Genomic DNA, 18596 nt, shown 5'->3' with positions numbered 1-18596 from the left:
AATAATTCCATTATATTTTAACTCTGGGCACACCCACTATATTAATCGTTACTCTGAATACTTTTCATAAATTTCGAAACTTTAAATACACTCAGTATACTATTACTCTGGCACATCCTTAATATTGCAAGTCGGAAAACACTAATATTGTAACTAAACACACACATATTATTACAACTCTAAACTCGGTCAAAATACTGTAACTCTGAACACACCCATAAATTGAGAATTATAATACTGTATATATAAGCAAACTTAAAAAATTGTAACAAATAATACATCAAATATATGGTAACGTTCAACACATTAAAAATGTTATAATTTTAAACAGATAAACGGTATTGTAACTCAGAACACGTCCATGATAGTGTACCTTTTAACACATCTTTAATATTGAACTTCTGAACTTGGCAATTGTTTGTTAGTGACTGTACTGCTTATTAATACTGATATCAACTTGCATTCAGAGTGACCTGAAATCCCTGCAACATTAGGTGGGACATTACATGTTTTATAAAGCACCCCATTTTTTATTTTTTCAGATATGCTTCAATAGTGGATGGATAAAATTTCAAATACAAATAAAAACGAGTGCGGTGACCTGTGCTTTTTTCTGCCCTTATTTGTGTAAGAAACTATATTCTTCAAGCTTACAGAGTAAGAAAACAATCTTAACTGTGGAAAACATTTGATTCTACATCCGCAATTTGTAAACACACCCGTCATATTTCAACTCTGAACATATGCAATATATAATACTCCCAAATAAACCCATAATATTTATGTAATATTTTAACTCTGAACATAAACAATATATAACTGTTCTAAACACATCCATACTATTTTATTTTTTACAGATTTTTCTAACTCTGAACATTACCAATATATAATAAAATCTGGAAAGTAGATCCCTCGGAAGCACCTTAAACAATGCAACAGTGAAAGTTGCAGACTCGGTTTGATTGAGTCTGTTCATGAGCAGTAATGGAAAATGCAACACTGCCCACGCCCCCTAGCACCGGCTTAAGCAGTATTCAATCTTCAAATCTAAATGAGTTGAAATCAATGATCCCGAAGGATCAGAAAATATAACAACACTGAGATGAAGTCGGGGCGACTTTTTACGACCGCCACACAGCACTTAACACCCGCTGTTGTGAAGTAAATAAATCTGGAAAGTAGATCCCTCGGAAGCACCTAAAACAATACAAACAGTGAAAATTGCAGACTCGGTTTGATTGAGTCTGTTCATGAGCAGTAATGGAAAATGCAACACTGCCCACGCCCCCTAGCACCGGCTTAAGCAGTATTCAATCTTCAAATCTAAATGAGTTGAAATCAATGATCCCGAAGGCCCAGAAAATATAACAACACTGAGATACTCTTCTAAACACACCTGTAATATATTAACTCTGAAAACATGTGAACGCACGCATTGTATTGTTACAATTACATAGCAACTGTGGACAACTGCCCGTTATAAGCTAAGCGTCGTTCCTATTTCTTCCGGCATCCAGTTTGTTCCCCAGGGTCCGACACTTGTATCTTTGGTCCATATAAAACTCGTATCTACTCTGAAACGAAAATCGGATATTCATAAAATTAATTTGAATCTGTTCGTGTGTACGGCTAGAATAGTTTAAAAATGTAACAAAAAGCCAAAAAAGGTGTATCTTACATTTACGTTGTTCAAACTGGAAAATAGACAATAACACTGTTAGGCAGCAAAGTACTACTTTATGTTCCTCTATAAAGACGGATATATGAAGTTCAGTGTTCAAGTTGTTCTCAATGACATTTTCCTTTATACTCGTAATTAGTAGGCGAAGTGAGTAGATTAATGATTTTATCTTATTTTGTTAATTGTGCCCTTAAAGGTGCTCAAACACATTTGAGCAACATTTTCTCTTTTCTTATATTCTGTCAAAGATAAAATTATACCGAAGAAGCAAATTGGGCTAGATTCATATAAGAAATGTATGTTTTACTGATTTCTGTAACATTTAGTAATTACACCCAGTTATCTAGATATGTCGTAAAAGCTAGAAATTTCTTTTTATTTGAATAATTATATTTTCTAGTTTCATGTGTTTGATAGATATCGGAATTTTCTAGTCTTACACCTGTGGCTATTTCTCCAATCTGTAGCAACTTAGGAATACAGTTGTCCTCAGTCTATCGTGATTTCTCTATGTTTATAACAGAACAAGTCTTACTAGTATGTTAGTAACTAATGTCACGTATACCGAGCGTTACTTATAATTAAAGGTGGTTAATCAGATGTTGGTCAACTAACGGATTTGTTTGAATCTTTACCAACTAATCATTTTCGTTTATTTGTGTTTATTGAGTGCTTAATTTCACGTCAGATTTTCAATGGAAGTATTTTTAAACTTTTATTTTCCTATCCTGGTTGCCCAACAAAGATAGCGTTATTCAGTATAAAATTAACAAACACATTAGGAATGATATCAATATAGGCACTATTGTATTGAAGTTGTCAAAGATTTGCATTGACGGGTATATAGTTTGATATAATTTATTAGAAATGTAAGTTTATAAAATTGTCATTACCACCCTTTGTCCATCTTGGTTGCGATAGATTGACCATGTTATCCTTAAAAGGTGATAATTACAAAATTTCGTAGAAAGTAATAAATTATACATCTCCAATAGGGATCTTACTCTAAGTAATGGGTCGTTTTGTTCCTTAAATAAATCTGTAGGAGAATATATGAAAACTGAAAAATGTCAGAAAATGTTGCTCGGATGTGATCGACCATCTTTAAATTGTGTATAGAAGTTTTCTTAGGCTATCTATTTTGATGACTGGTGTGAAACTTCTATATATTTTTCTCAACCTACCTTGATTCTGATTTGTTTGACCAATGAATATTTTTAAAATATAAATTAACTTAAATCAAGCAGATAATCGAATCAATATGTGGTCCTTATTTACAAAAATTCTAGGTGGTGTCAAACCTGTATTTATGACCTTATAACAGCTGTAGCAAACCAATCACATTTCAAGAACTATATGGATTGGAGACCCCTGCGTATATTTGCATACCCCGCAAGCATGAGAGACTAATACTCCTAGGTCCAAACCTTACCTCTGTATCAAACCAAATGTCTATCTAAATTTAAAAACTGCTGTCTCGACTTAAAACCTCACAATGTTTCTTCCCAACCCTTGTCTCAAACACTACCACGGTTCAGCACCATAACCTTAAACCATCAGCTTATACTGCGACCCAAACCAATACGATCTGATATATATATAATGACTTCACACGTTCGCTTAGTTGTTCTTAAATTTTAATATAAAAGTTCGCCGTGAATGGCTCATCAGTGTGTCTAAATATATAACAATAAGAGAAAGGGAATTAATTCAATAGTTTTGACGTTGACGAGCCATTCACGGCGAAACTAGTTTGTGACTTTTATATTAAAATTTAAGAAAAACTAAGCGAGCGTGTGAAGTCATTTTATAATTTTACGATATTTTGTTCCCGTTCCGGGTTCTTCTTTGTTCGTTTTATATATATATATGTGTATATCAAGAAGACTACCATGCGCCGAAGCCGCAACTATGACGGTACCTCGCCTAAATTATCTTCAACTATGTCCTTGTAATTATTATGACTTTGTTCTCTGCAAATTCTCCTCGATCTTAACTCTTGGGTCACTGTCGACAATCTGACCAAACTTTGTTTTTGCTTTATTCATTTTTATTTGCGTAGTTAAAGTCGGATCTAGCCAAACTAACCAATCGTAGGTCCAGCCAAATTTTAATTTTGAGACTTGTTATCAGTTACAGGTCGCCGGTGCCTGGATGTGTTTTATATCATAAATTGTTGTTCGGATGCTACTTTTAAAACATGTCCCGGTATTGGTGGAGTTATATTGGTTTTTTTAACTGTTTTTGCAAAATTTCCAAAAGTTTCAATACATATGTTTAGATGTTTTAATATAATTATTGACTGAATATTATAGATTATAAAAATCATCAATAAAGAGACTTACAAACAAAATATCCAAGGGACAACTGATATCCAAGGGACAACTGCTATGGGCATATACTGCATACACTCTACTTTTTATGTAGAACTATAATAATATAATTTAAATCACAGATTTATTTAAAATTTTATTAACTTAAAATCAGCATAAATTGTTTAACGTTCGCGATGTCACGTACACCAATATTTAAAATACTATCCGACGCGCTTAGTAGACTAAGTAGGTCTATCGGAAAAGCATGCTATTATATGTACTTTAACAGAAAAACATTTCACTCCAAATATATAAATTGCTACCGTTTTCTTTTATTATTCAAGATTTTTGTATTCCAAGGGTTGGGAGATCGCACTGAACCTTCCCTCAACAACAAAGATGGCGGCACTATAAGAAAAGGTTGTGTTTTTTCCCAAATTGTGTTTTGATGTAAATATGCTAGAGAAAATCACCTAGATATAAATCTGCTACACACTCTTTGGAACATACCAGTCTTTGTAGAAAAGCAAAAGCTGTTGTAGTTTTCCCGGAATGTTGGTTAAATAATTCGAATCGAGGGAAAATGTAAATAAAATCATAGGGTCAGTGCATTTTGCTGAAAATTTCATAGTATTTTTTCTCGAAATATTCTCGAATATAAACACTTTTATCATAAGCTATAGGTTTCTGTCTGGTGCTAAATAACTTTTAAATTCTCTTAAAGCTAAATTTTCATTTTCGTGTTAAGGTTCAGTGCCCATAGTCGATGAGTAAGTTGCAGTGAATTACAAACATATCATTACATAGGAATTCATATTTCTCATTTCAAGAGGTAACTAGTTGAATATCATAAGTGTTCAAAACAGCAAAAAGAATAATAAAGGTATTGAATTTTCTTTCATTTTGATACCAGTTATGTACAATCTCACCAATGGCATAGTCTTATAATTTACGTAACATATAAATAATTTCATTACATTTTATTAAAAAACCTTGAAATGATATATAATTACTTCGGAAAAACGGCAGCTTAATAACTTGACCGTATCCTGACATTATTCTGAACCAAGAAAATGTATGACCACTAACTGACGTATTGGGTTTAACAGATATCCTACATTTTCAATCAGCAATCAGTATAAAATGACCAGAAAGTTGTTGTGCGACCAAATATCATTCGGCTGTTACCGAAGGATTAAAACAAAAGATTTTTTATCAAAATGTGATCGTGCTGTTGTTGGTAGATAGATATTTAGAAAACCATCATCATCAAATTGGGCCTTATTTGGTTTTGAATATATTTCCAGCGGATGTTCCATGGGATTAACACTCCATCCGGTAAGTGATGCTATGCTATGAAAATACTAATGGAACTTTTAAAGACTCAAACAAAACTTCTACGCTCGTTATAAACATAAATTCTACTGAATGGAACACTTTGTTATACGTTTGCTAAATGATGATTAGGATGCAGCATTGGATAAATGTATAAAACCATGATAACATCACAAGTGAGTTGAGTTGAACTTATCACAGCTAACTGAATTTTATTTGTAGAGACACAAATCAAGTGTACAAATTTAACCAAAAAAATAATATCACAGAAATACTTAATCACAACTATACTGGTTCAGTAATACAAAGTTTTTGATGAGTCACCACTTGTAAATCGCACTGTAAGCATACCGTGGAATGTTCACAATTTAGATATTTTAAAGAATAAGACATACCTAAGCCGAAACAAACAGCGAAACTTAAGATAGAATTGATAAAAATGTAAAAGACATCAACTACAAACTGTTCATTAAGTGACTTTTGATGGCAACCTTATGAATCGGACAATAAAAACGCAAACGCCTGGTTATTTGATAAATGAAGTCTATGACATTTCTATATACAATATCACTTGAGCTTTTGTCATTTAGAAGCGATTACCTTGATGTAATTCTCCAGCAGAGTTGTTTCTGTTCTTGTCAGTGTTTGGTCCATCCATGATCTTACGAGTTTTAACTCTTTCTCATACTTGTTCAGTGTTGTTCTTAAAGTCATCTAATTAATGGAGAAAAAACATTGTAACTAGTCATTAATTCTCTTTGAATGCATCTATAGCGAAATGGTTTTACATATTTTGTGGAACGGCCAGTGAGCAACTTTATATATAGATCCTCCCTAATAAAATCGCCATAAGCCCTGAAAAATTTAAATACATACTAACTTTTGATATCTATTCTGTTTGAGCATTTAATTACATATCAAAATCATATAAAGGTCAGTTGAATTTATTTTTAGACATTTGAACTAGAAACTAATTCATAAAAAAGATACGTCACTATTTCTGCTGAAGCATTTCTTGCAGCTGAGGAAAGCTCTCTGCAACTGACTTTGTCAAGGAATTCTTCGACCTTGAAAAAAGCAAACATATTTCTATACTCAAAATCGGTTGACAAAATCAGCAAGCAACGCATAACATCTTTTCTTTCATTGTTTTAAAGGTGTATTAGATCTTCATTTTATATTTTAAAACATGAGCAATTACTTCGTATAGTTAATGCAAACGTAAAAACGGTAAAAGTAATATGTCTATGTGTATTAACAGTACTATGCATTAGACACCGAATACATGTCAAGATATACAGAGTTTAAGTGTGCACTCAGTCTACCACTATAAACTGGCTGTTTTATCAGGCAACTGTTTCTGCATCACCTGACAATATAAATGTAGTTCTATATGCAAAGTGAATATATATATTTAGTAAAGTTTGGTACAGGATTTTATAAATTTAAGGTAAATATAAAAAGATGAAGTAATATTTAAGTATAAGATGGCCATTTGATATCTTTAGGGAAGAGTTGTCAAATGTTAGAGATAACAGTAAAATGGATATAATTATTGTTCAACATAGCATCACAACGGACAAAGGAATGTTACACAGCCAGTTTAACATATATTATTTACATCACCTTTAGTATTGATGCTTCTATTTTCCTTTTCACATCTTCAAATTTAGCATCAGCGTCAATTAAGTCATCTACAATGCCTCTATCTACACCACATGTATACCACAGCAAGTCCGACTGTTGTTGTCGGCTGATGTGTGTTTTGCAGTCAAGACAAACATACAGCAACAGTGAAATGTCCGGCTCATGTGCAGGTGCCTGCAATAAAATATGTTGTGTTTTTTTTTGTTTGTTTTTTTCTGACGTTAGGACAAAAATCCGCCATCGCGTTTTCTGTGTTTAGAACAATGTATGATGACGAATACCCTGAATGCTGAAAACAATGTTATAAACTCATATTTATACGGGTTTGATGTTCCCTTATTCATAAAAATGGTTTAACGTATTGTTTGACAGTGCGTATTATTCCACGAAAGAAAGAGTGCATAGTTCTTGATGATTTGTTTGTTTGTTTGTGTTGGGTTTTACGCCGTTTTTCAACAGTATTTCAGTCATGTAACGGCGGGCAGTTAACCTAACCAGTGTTCCTGGATTCTGTACCAGTACAAACCTGTTCTCCGCAAGTAACTGCCAACTTCCCCACATGAATTATCAGAGGTGGAGGACTAATGATTGCAGACACAATGTCGTTTATCAAATAGTCACGGAGAACATACGCCCCGCCCGAGGATCGAACTCGCGACCCAACGTTCCGTAGATCGACGCTCTACCTACTGAGCTAAGCGGGCGGGTAGTTCTTGATGAAAACCTAATACATAATGCCATGTATATATATATATATTTTCTTTTTTTCTTTATTATATATTATATAAACGTCAACTCTTTTATTACATCACATCTATTCTTGTTAATAATGTATAAATAATAAAAATTTAAGGTTATTAATAAATTTGTAAAGCGACAACACGAATTAAAATGCCGTCATAGATAATGATGTCATAATTTCATTGTATCTTTGCACGTTAATTTTTTTATAGATTATTAGATTTCTCCTTCTGTATCGAAAAATATGCACAAGTTCTGCACGAGGATATACGCAGCTTAAAGAGCGTAATATAATTACGCGAAAGGAAGGCGAGTGTATAATGTTTTTATTGCAGAACAAATAATTTTTATTTTACTCAGTCACTCTTATCTAAATCATATACCCGATAATTTATTTGTAGCATGAATAAAACTGTTCAATACATGAACAGTTTACTACATTGGCACGTACTAAGATGACACAAATGATGTAAACACTCGATATGAAATTTGAACCATAGTATGTAAATAGAGATCATTGAAAGTAAGTATGCTCGCTGGAATCCAGCGAATGCAGACACTCTGCACACTTTCCTCATTATCAAATGTATATTTGCAGACAAAATATTTTTGATTACAAAGATTTTTTTTATCAAGTATCTGTTTTTCCTTAAGTACTTACCCCTGGAACATGTATAATGGCCAATCTGGCTTCAGCAGTTATATCTCCATTTTCATAGAACAACAGCAACTCCTTATGGGAACATTTTCTACATAAAGCTAAACCACACACTCGACAGTTTCCAGAACTTTTTCTAAGCCCAACATCTCCTTTACATGAACGACATTTTGTAGCCTGAATCTCAATCTGTCAATATACATAACAATTTAACACTGTTACTGTAAAATATCATAGACCCATTAAAATAAAAATAAAACTACAAAATTAATATCGCTCTACAGGTTTTCTTTTACACTTAATGCCCCTGCTGAATTAACATGCACGTGGCTAGTGTAGACTAAGGTACAAACACATGGCCTTAGTCTAGTCTAATACTGCAGACTATTGTACAATCACATGACTTTAGTCTAGCCTAATACTGTAGACTATTGTACAAATATGACCTTAGTCTAGTCTAATACTGTAGACTATTGTACAAACACATGCCATTGGTGTTGTTTGATACTGTACGCTACTAAGATACAAACATATGGTGTTAATCCAGATTCACATTGTGGACTTAGGAACAAGCATATGGAGTAAGCATATTGGGGCAAAAGTTAGAAACATATAACATCATTGTAGCCTGAGACAGTAGACTCAAGTACAAACACATGGCAATAGTCTAGTCTTATACTGAGAACTAAGGTGCAAACAAACAGCATGAGTCTAGTCCAAAACTGTGGACGAAGGTAAAAACACATTGCATTAATCTAGTCTGATTCTGCTGATTAAGGTAAAATATATAGCGTTAGTCTAGTATGATACTTTGGACTAAGGTGCATAGTATTAGTCTAGTCTGGTGCTGTGGACTAAGGTATAAAACTTATGGTATTAGTCAAGTCAGATACTATGGACTAAGATACAAACGTATGACATAAGTGTTGCCTGATACTCTGCTGTGGACCCAGTCTAGTCTGATACTGTGAACTAATGTACAACAAATGATACTAATATTACACTAGAATGATATTGTTGCCTACGGTATATATAAACAATTGGCATTAATCTAGTCTGATACTGTGGACTAAGGTACAAACACATAGCATTAGTGTTGTTAGATATTGTGTTGTGGACCAAAATACAAACGCATAGTAACAGTCTTGTAGAATACTGTAGACTGCGGTACAAACACATAGCGAACTTGTAGTATGTTACTCTGGACTTAAGTACAAGTCTTGGATTCTGTGGACTACAGTACAAAGAGATAATGTTAGTCTAGCCTGATATTCTCAAACAAGTCTCTTACACATTGCGTTAGTGTAGTCAAATACTGTGGACTAAGGTATGAACACATGACTTAAGTCTAGTCTAATATTGAAGACTAAGTTTCGAACATATGTCTATGGTCGAGTCTGCTACTATAGATTACAAACACATGGCGTCACTGAGGTATATTACAATGCGGTAACATATACACACATTTTTGTAGTCTGATACTCTGGACTAAAGTACAAACATCTGGCATAAGAGTAGTCTTATAATGTGGACTAAAGATAAATACATGACGTTTGTCTATTCCGATACCCTTGACTTTGGCATAAACACGTTGCGTTAATCTAGTCTGAAACTGTGGACTGAAGTATTAACACATGGGTATTAATCTTGTCTGATGCCGTGGACTAAGGTACAAAGACATGGCGTCAGTGTAGTCTGAAACACTGTACTAATGTACACACACATGGCATATGTGTAGTGTGCCAATGTTTAACAAGTAAAACACATAGTGTTTGTCTAGTCTGATACTGTGGATAAAGGTACAATCACATAGCATTAGTCCAGTTTGATACTGTTGCCTATAACACAAACGCAAGACAGTAGACTAGTCTTAGTATAGTATACTGTTACCGACGGTTCACACGCACGTCTGATGCTCTAAGGTACAAACACATGGCGTGCGTTAGTCTAGTCTGATACTGTCTAATAAGGTACAACCACATGGTATTAGTCGAGTTTGAGACTGTAGATTAAGGGACAAAAATATGACGTTAGGCTAGAATGTTACTGTAGACTAAGGTACACGCACATGTCATTAGTCTAGTCTGATAATATGGACTAAGGTACAAACACATGACATTATTCTTAGCTGGTACTGTGACTAAGGTACAGACACCTGAAGTTAGTCTAGTCTAATACTTTGGTGTAAGGTAACAAAAGCATTTGACAAACAATATTATCTTGTCGTTCTTGCATACCTTTAGAATATATCATTCGTGGGCATATTTTACGAGTTACACAAAATGTTATACATATGTATCTTATACATTTTAGAATATTGAGAATCGCCTTACGTCCCAGTACTTTGATTTCTGCCATGCTGGTGTTTTCAGTATCACTTTCAATGGCTGTAAGGCGTTTACAGATCCTAGTTGTTTGACTTCCTGCTGAAAACCCGTTAGCAGCCTCATGCATTCTGCCTGTCTGTCAATTCTGCAGAATAGATTCAAGAAGTTGTTGTCTCTTACAGGCATATAAACCATGTTATTGCATGACACCTTATACAAATCAGGATATGTTCTGTACGGTCGATAGTTCCCCAGGTTTCATATACTAGTAAGTTGTCTTTCTTTCGGTTTGTTCCTCGGATGACAAGGAGACAATAGGGTCGGCGCTTTCCTACTTTTCTTGGGCAAGTAGTTTAGACTATTAACAAGCAAGCCATTCGATTGGCGACATTTGATTGGCGACTGCTCCTTAGTCTTACTAGTCTTAATATGTTAATAGATAGTAATAAAAGTAATAGATTACCCATACTTCGTAGTTTTCAAGAACAATATTTTCTCTATCATTTGCTTGGTAAGCATTAAAGCAGAACCATAATGCTTAATTCAGTCACACACCTATATATATCAATCAAGAAGTCTCCCACCCATTCATACAACTAGTCATTCACTGTTGACCGCTATCATCGTATTCCTATGATTTAAAATTTGTTTTTAAGATTTTATAACCAAGTGTTGTATTTGTTTTTTCAAAGTTCTGTGATATTCATATTTAGACTTATAACTCATTGATGAGTGGCATCTGTGTACAATGTTATATATTGTGTATGTATAGTGTGTATAAAGTTATGCATGTGTTTTTGATATATGTAATGATGTACATGATGGTGACACTGAAATAAATGATTACCTATCTATTATCTGTCTATTTTGGAAAGAAAATATGTTGTCTTACTGATCAGGCCAGAAAGTTGTTGTCAGAGAATTAACTCTTTTGTTGATCACTCTCGCATATTTCGCAAGCGACCTTTCGTTGGAAAATTCGTCTGTCAAACTGTTTGTGCAACCTAAAACGAGCGAATCACCCTCAAAGCACTCTTTGCATACCTTAAAAAATAAAAGCAAAATAAATATTTTATCGTGGATTTAAAATATATGTGAACTGTTGAAAAATATTATCTTTTTGGTATTACACATATTTCTTTGCAATTATTATAGCATTTTAGAATTCAAAGGCAGGATATCACAGAAACTAGATAGAAAGAAATTGTTGTCAAAATGACCTTGGGTTTCTAACAATCCATTGTTTTAATATGGATAAAATCAGCAGAGGTCATGATTAAACACATTTCCTGATACTTCTATTCTAACGGAAAGAGTTTGTTCAAACTTTACGTGTATCTACTTCAGTATAATATCAATTACAGCGATCAATAGGATATGACACCACGCCCTTTTTAAAAGTACCGATAGGAAAAATACATGACCAATCTAAAATATGTATTCAAATATGAGAAGTAAGAACTGAAGTAAACTACATCACTGACCAATAATTTCAAATAAATTCCAAAATTCAAACTGAAAAAAGTCCTTTTTAACTTTTTGTGTCCAAGAAAATTCTCGGATTTATTAAAAATAACCAACTTTTTATTATTTCATTTTAACTGAACAACCTGTTTTCCATTTTTATCTGTTCAAGTAGCTTTATATGTCAAAATCTTGAAATCATTGGTGTCCGTGCGTTTTTCTGAGATACCTAAGCCGTGCCATGAGAAAACCAACGTAGTGCCTTGCGACCAGCATGGATTCAGACCAGCCTGCACATCCCGCAGGATCCATGCTATTCGCTTTCAAAGCTTATTGCAATTAGGGAAACCGTTAGCGAACAGCACGGATCCTGACCAGACTGCGCGGATGCGCAGGCTGGTCCGGATCCATGCTTGTCGCATATGCATTATATTGGTTTTCTCATGGCACAGCTCAAAATTATTCAGATAAATCTGTCTTTTTAAAACTGCTTCACCTTTCTTATCTTGCCCTCTGGGTCTGGATTAGCCAAACTGTTCAATTTTCTTCTGTATTTTACGCATTTCAAACAGAACACTTCTCCGCATCTAAAAACATTCATGTATTGATATAAGGTTGATATATAACATATAAAACAGAAGGAGATCAGGAATGACTCGACAGCTGAACTGAAACTGACTTATTTCATTAAACACCTTTTTCTATACTGTATTCTTAATATCTCGAAATTTCAAGTTACTAAGTCAAAGTTTCGAGTAAATTACTCGTAATTTTGAATTACTAATTACAAAAGTTTACGTTCATGTATAGGTCCTGGCCAAGATTAGGTACCTGGTGTATCCATCGGGTAGCCCTATGGGGTTATATAATATTAAGATTACCGGGCATCATTTGCTCATAGATAATAACACTTTTTAAACCATGTTTATTTATTTATTTATTTTATTGGGTCTAACGCTGCACCAACACAATTATAGTTCATATGGCGACTTCCCGTCTTTAACGTTGGGGGAAGACCCCAGGTGCCTTGGCAATGAAATAAAGGCATACCTTAAATGAATGTGTAGTTAGAGTCTGACCAAGATCGGATACGTGAACAGATCTAAAATGTGAGGAGAGGTCATAGAAGGTAACCGGGAAGTATTCAAACTTAGCATATTTCACTATTTTGATCATATGTGGAAGGCATTCGACCTAGTTCGAGCCCCTACCCCCTGAACATACTATGCACGTAGAGTTTGGAATCTGGAGTAGGTCTAGAGGCTACGGTAGGTCCTACATGGATGTATGGTAGTATATGTTCAAGTCCCTACATTTTGGGTACATTATATGGATGCGTAGATAGATGATTCCATTTCGAAAAGTCAAAAGTCGACCAGTACTTTTTGGCATTTGACAGAAGGGCAAACGTTCAAATTTTTCGTACAAAAGGGCAAAACAGTAACTCGAAATTTTGACTTATTAACTCAAAATTTCGAATTACCTAAGTCGAAATTCCGATTTACTTACTCCAAATTTCGAGTTAAAAAATCGCACCTGACACTAATGCTTTCCGCACATTTAAAACATTACTATTAAAAAAATCAAAACAATGAAATGAAGTCTCTACAATACAGTGTTTTAAGATTTTGATTGAATGTATCAAGTGATACACTCAGTTTTAGACCAATGGTACGACAAAACACGTCTTCGTGTAACCCAGTTCCCTTGGCTTGATTATACATTAAAGCTGATTTGCATAAACAATCAGTATTTTATGAGAGACAGAAGACTGCCTCCTCATATCAATAACGATGATGATGATGTTGATGATGATAATGATGAATCGGTAATGATGATTTTGATGATGATCATCTTAATCATTATAACATTGTTTGAGCAAGAAAACACCTTAAGCAAGAACCAGCTGCTTTGATATACATCCATTAATAAAACAAGAGTTTTTCAAGAAAGAAATACGTCAAACCTTCTGCAGTGTTTAGGTTTTCTTTTCAGTTTGAACTGTTTCTGGCACCCATTACAAGTTTTCTTCAGCTTTTTATCAACATAATGTCCTTTTACCATTCCTGAAATCATATGTTATCAAATTTTGCTTATACAAATACGGTACCATGGGTCTCAACAGGCATTCTTGATTTCTCAACATTAGCAACATTTTAGTAGACAACCGAGACTGAGCTATTTTGAAATCTGTCTTCTGACCTGTTTTGTCGGGCCCTTAAAGTTATTTCCATTGTAACTCTACTTCTGAAAAGGCATTGAGCGTACCAGTGCGCGGATTAGGGATTCACCTGGTGGGCAATACTTTTATAATGACACCACCCCGTCCTTTGAAGAATTTGTACATGTCGACTTAATTACTTCAAACCGGAATTGCCTGTCCCATCACCCGTCCCTTAGGACGACGCCTGGCTCCTGGACTGGAACTGGTACCCCACTATTTTGACTGTTTCGGGCTTGGAAGACCCGCGATCGCACCGTGCATTTGCCGCCCGTGTGGGTCCGGGACAGCGTTGGGCGGTCCATTAGTGCCACGGCTTGGGTCGTACGGTGCCGTTTTGATCAGGAACGGTGCCGAAGCCTGGCGGCCGGGCGAAAAACGCTCTAGGAACGCCCTGACTTTCACTTTGCTACAGAGTTTCGTTAGTTTATATTTTTTCTCGTTTTTTTATCCTAAAATAAGAAAAAAAACTAGATTTATTTCAGGAAGGATAAGAACTAGCATGCCAAAAAAATCTTCACTTCCGAAAATATATGAAAATACAGTCGTTTATTTGCCATAAGGGAGCTTTTGAACTTGACTTTTGATATCGCTACCACAAAAACACAATAGTTCCGCTATTTATGTATTACCCTGATAAAGACTCTTGGCAAAACGTCGGTATATGAAAATTGTAACAGTTTTTCGTGTTTGGTGGTATTTTTCTACTATATGATCTCACTACCTGAAATATATGAAAAAATACCTTTCCGTTGTAGATCAGCTTCTGAAGTAATGTCAAATTCTTTCAAGTTATCTGGTATATTTAAAGGAATAGCGAATCTTTCGTAGGTTTCGCTGCCGTCTGTAACGTCCATATTTTCTTTGTTTAACGTAGATTGCAAATGCTGCTTATATTCAGGTGTATTGCATAATGTTTTGTCAGCCGTTTCAGTGGTAAGTTTTTCACCTTGACCTTGAACTTTTGTCATCTGGGTTACTTGGTCACTGTCTTGTTGCGGATTCCAGTGATTGTTTAGATCAAAGTGTGCATCAAAAAATCGAATTTCTACATTATCGTGCTCGGCTTTGCTGTAGCGTATTTCTGGTGCAGAACTGTTCCTCTTACCGGCATGACCGTTTACCGAAATCATCATCTGTAATGATGATTTCCGCTTATACATTTTGCAGATACACTTTTTGAGAGCAGTACTCAAGAAATCACAGTTATATATACAATTCCACGCGATAAGTAAAAAAATGCAATAACTCCTTGAAGAATATTTGCTCTTAGCCTGATAGTTGTAGCTCTCTGGTGAAGATTGTAAAGTTTATTTCTAGCACAACCATGTCCATACAACAGTTTTTGGACAAAATAGCTCGTGACAATATGTCAGCATCTTATAAATATTTCATTTCATAAATTTTAAAGCCTTATGATCATGATTCAACGGAAATTAATATCGGATATAGCTGATAAGATGATCAACACGATATGAAAACGCTTATGATACTATCTACGTAAATACTAGAAGAAAACTGTAAAGATGCTTAGGCATATAAAATTTTAATTAACATACATTTAAGAAAACTTACTTATTATATTAAATATTGTCATCATTTCCTCTACTATATTTCATTTGTATATCTTTAACTGAAACATCCGAAGTCTGTCCGGTATAATCCGGTCGGGCTTCTGCAGCTGTATATAAGTTCAAATGACCAGTCGCTGTGCACTGGTACGTGTGCACGATATTATAAGACGGACGACTAATCGTCTTGCGAGCTTATCTTTTTATAAATCTTCACATAATAAAATATTAGGTTGAAGAAATTTAGGCCATTGCAGTCTAACACAGAATGAACAGGTCAACAATCAAATTCAATACTGGTGCTTGAACTCATGCTTTCTATGACCCGCTAAATATCCACTAGGCAAATTCAATTCAAGCCTTACCGACAATACAAAGCTCATGTTCTTCTCCCCGAGTAATAGTTCTGTCTAGATGAAAAGTTTTCTTTCAAAAGGATATGGACAGGCTTTTAGGTAAAATCAAAATATAGGAAGATCGAGAAGTATTAAGCCTATAAATTTATTCAGAGTTATGGACCTTGTTTCATATGATGTGGGACATCAGGTGAAACAACTACTTTCAGTTTGAATCAAATACATTTAGAAATACCCAAGATAAAGTGAAAGTGCACCAAAACTTTAACCTGAAATTCTAAGTAAAAAGGGGGATAATTCATGAAATACTGGTGCTAGAGTTATGACCCTTGTGTCATATGATGTGAGTGATGATGTTGAACAACTATTTTAAGTCTGAATCAAATCCATTTAGTAATAACTGAGATAAAGTGAAAGTGCTTCAAAACTTTAACCTGAAAATCTAAGTAAAAAGGGGGGATAATTCTTGAAATAATGGTGCCAGAGTTATGGAGCTAAACTATTTTCAGTTTGATGTCAATCCATCAAGTAAAAGCTGAGATAAAGAAAGTGCATCAAAATTTTAACCGATTTAGTGCGGATGCGGAAGGACGCTGATGCGGACGCGGACACCAGGTTAAGTAGGATAGCTCTTCATTCTTCGTATAGTCAAGATAATAAAATTTTTACCCAGTCCATTTGTCTTCACAGGGCTCTTAAAACAAGAGCTGTCAGTAAGACAGCGTGCTCGACTTTTCTCAGTGCTTTACTTAATTAGAGCTCTGCCAGAAAAAAACTAGAGCTGTCACTAAAGGTGATGACTGACACAGTACATTTTGACGCACACAAGACTGCATAATTATGTGGATGTGGACTGTATGTATACAGTATAGTAACAAAAAACAAAGTTCCATAACTATGCAGAATATTTATCTAAAAGAACGTAACATGCACCATGCACAACTAGGGTTGGTACTGATCACTTGTGTGAAGTTTCATTAAATTGTGTGCAAGTGTTCGGAAGATTAGGTGCGCACAAGATTGCATATGCAGACTGTATGTACATAGTATGTTAACAAGAAACAAAGTCCCATAACCCTGCATTTTTGTTGTTGAAAGAACCTAACATGCCCCATGCACAACTACTGTTGTTACTGATCATTTATGTGAAGTTTGATTAAATTGTGTCAAGGGGATGAGGAGAGATGGTGCGCACAAGATTGTGTCTATGTATATAGCATAGTAACAAAAAACAAAGTCCCGTAAATCTGCATTTTTTTTCTGAAACAACCTCACATGCCTATGCATGACTACTGTTGTTACTGATCACTTGTGTGAAGTTTCATTAAGTTATGTCAAAGGGATGAGGAGAGATGGTGCGCACAAGATTGTGTCTATGTATATAGTATAGTAACAAAAAACAAAGTCCCGTAACTCTGCAATTTTTTTTCTGAAAGAACCTAACATGCGCCATGCACAACTATGAGGAGAGATGGTGCGCACAAGATTGCGTCTATGTATATAGTATAGTAACAAAAAAAAAACAGGTCCTGTAACTCTGCAATTTTTGTACCCCCCCGACAACAAAGTTGTAAGGGAGGTATACTGGTTTCACGTTGTCTGTCCGTAGATGCAATCTTGTGCGCACCATCTCTCCTTATCCCCTTGACAGAATGTATTGAAACTTCACACAAGTGATCAGTACCAACAGTAGTTGTGCATGGAGCATGTTAGGTTCTTTTAGAAAAAAAATTGCAGAGTTATGGCACTTTGTTTTTTTGTTACTATACTATAAACATAGACACAATCTAGTGCGCACCATCTCTCCTCATCCCCTTGACACAGTTTAATAAAACTTCACACAAGTGATCAGTAACAACAGTAGTTGTGCATGGGGCATGTTAGGTTTTTTCAGAAAATTTTTTTGCAGAGTTATGGGACTTTGTTTTTTCTGTTACTATACTATATACATAGACACAATCTTGTGCACACCATCTCTCCTCATCCCCTTGACACAATTTAATTAAACTTCACACAAATGATCAGTAACAACAGTAGTTGTGCATGGGGCATGTTAGGTTCTTTCAGCGACAAAAATTGTAGAGTTAAAGGACTTTGTTTCTTGTTAACATACTAGTACATACAGTCTGCATATGCAATCTTGTGCGTGCCTAATCTACAAAACCCTTGCACACAATTTAATGAAACTTCACACAAGTGATCAGTACCAACCCTAGTTGTGCATGGTGCATGTTACATTATTTTAGATAAATATTCTGCATAGTTATGGGACTTTGTTTT

General features: G+C 34.8%; 1 protein-coding gene across 2 annotated transcripts; it reads right to left on the bottom strand.

Annotated features, from left to right (window-relative positions):
* Positions 1-1379: 1379 nt before the first annotated feature.
* Positions 1380-15789, bottom strand: LOC123536737 (RUN and FYVE domain-containing protein 2-like). Of its 2 annotated transcripts, none has more exons than XM_045320119.2 (10): positions 15135-15787; positions 14135-14234; positions 12665-12755; positions 11597-11748; positions 10711-10849; positions 8381-8566; positions 6958-7152; positions 6327-6398; positions 5932-6045; positions 1380-1574 (listed from the first exon to the last, which is right to left on the bottom strand). In XM_045320119.2, exons 1-10 carry the CDS (start codon positions 15550-15552, stop codon positions 1485-1487), a joined length of 1557 nt encoding a protein of 518 aa, XP_045176054.2. In that variant the 5' UTR covers positions 15553-15787; the 3' UTR covers positions 1380-1484. The 2 variants fall into 2 exon arrangements, with proteins under 2 accessions (XP_045176054.2, XP_053384347.1); XM_053528372.1 differs by lacking the exon at positions 1380-1574 and adding an exon at positions 1581-4110 and having other exon boundaries at positions 15135-15789.
* Between the last annotated feature and the right edge of the window lie 2807 nt (positions 15790-18596).

Source organism: Mercenaria mercenaria, chromosome 17 (assembly GCF_021730395.1).
Source record: "Mercenaria mercenaria strain notata chromosome 17, MADL_Memer_1, whole genome shotgun sequence".
Lineage (NCBI taxonomy): Eukaryota > Metazoa > Mollusca > Bivalvia > Venerida > Veneridae > Mercenaria > Mercenaria mercenaria.
This window is presented reverse-complemented; position numbering and strand designations above follow the sequence as displayed.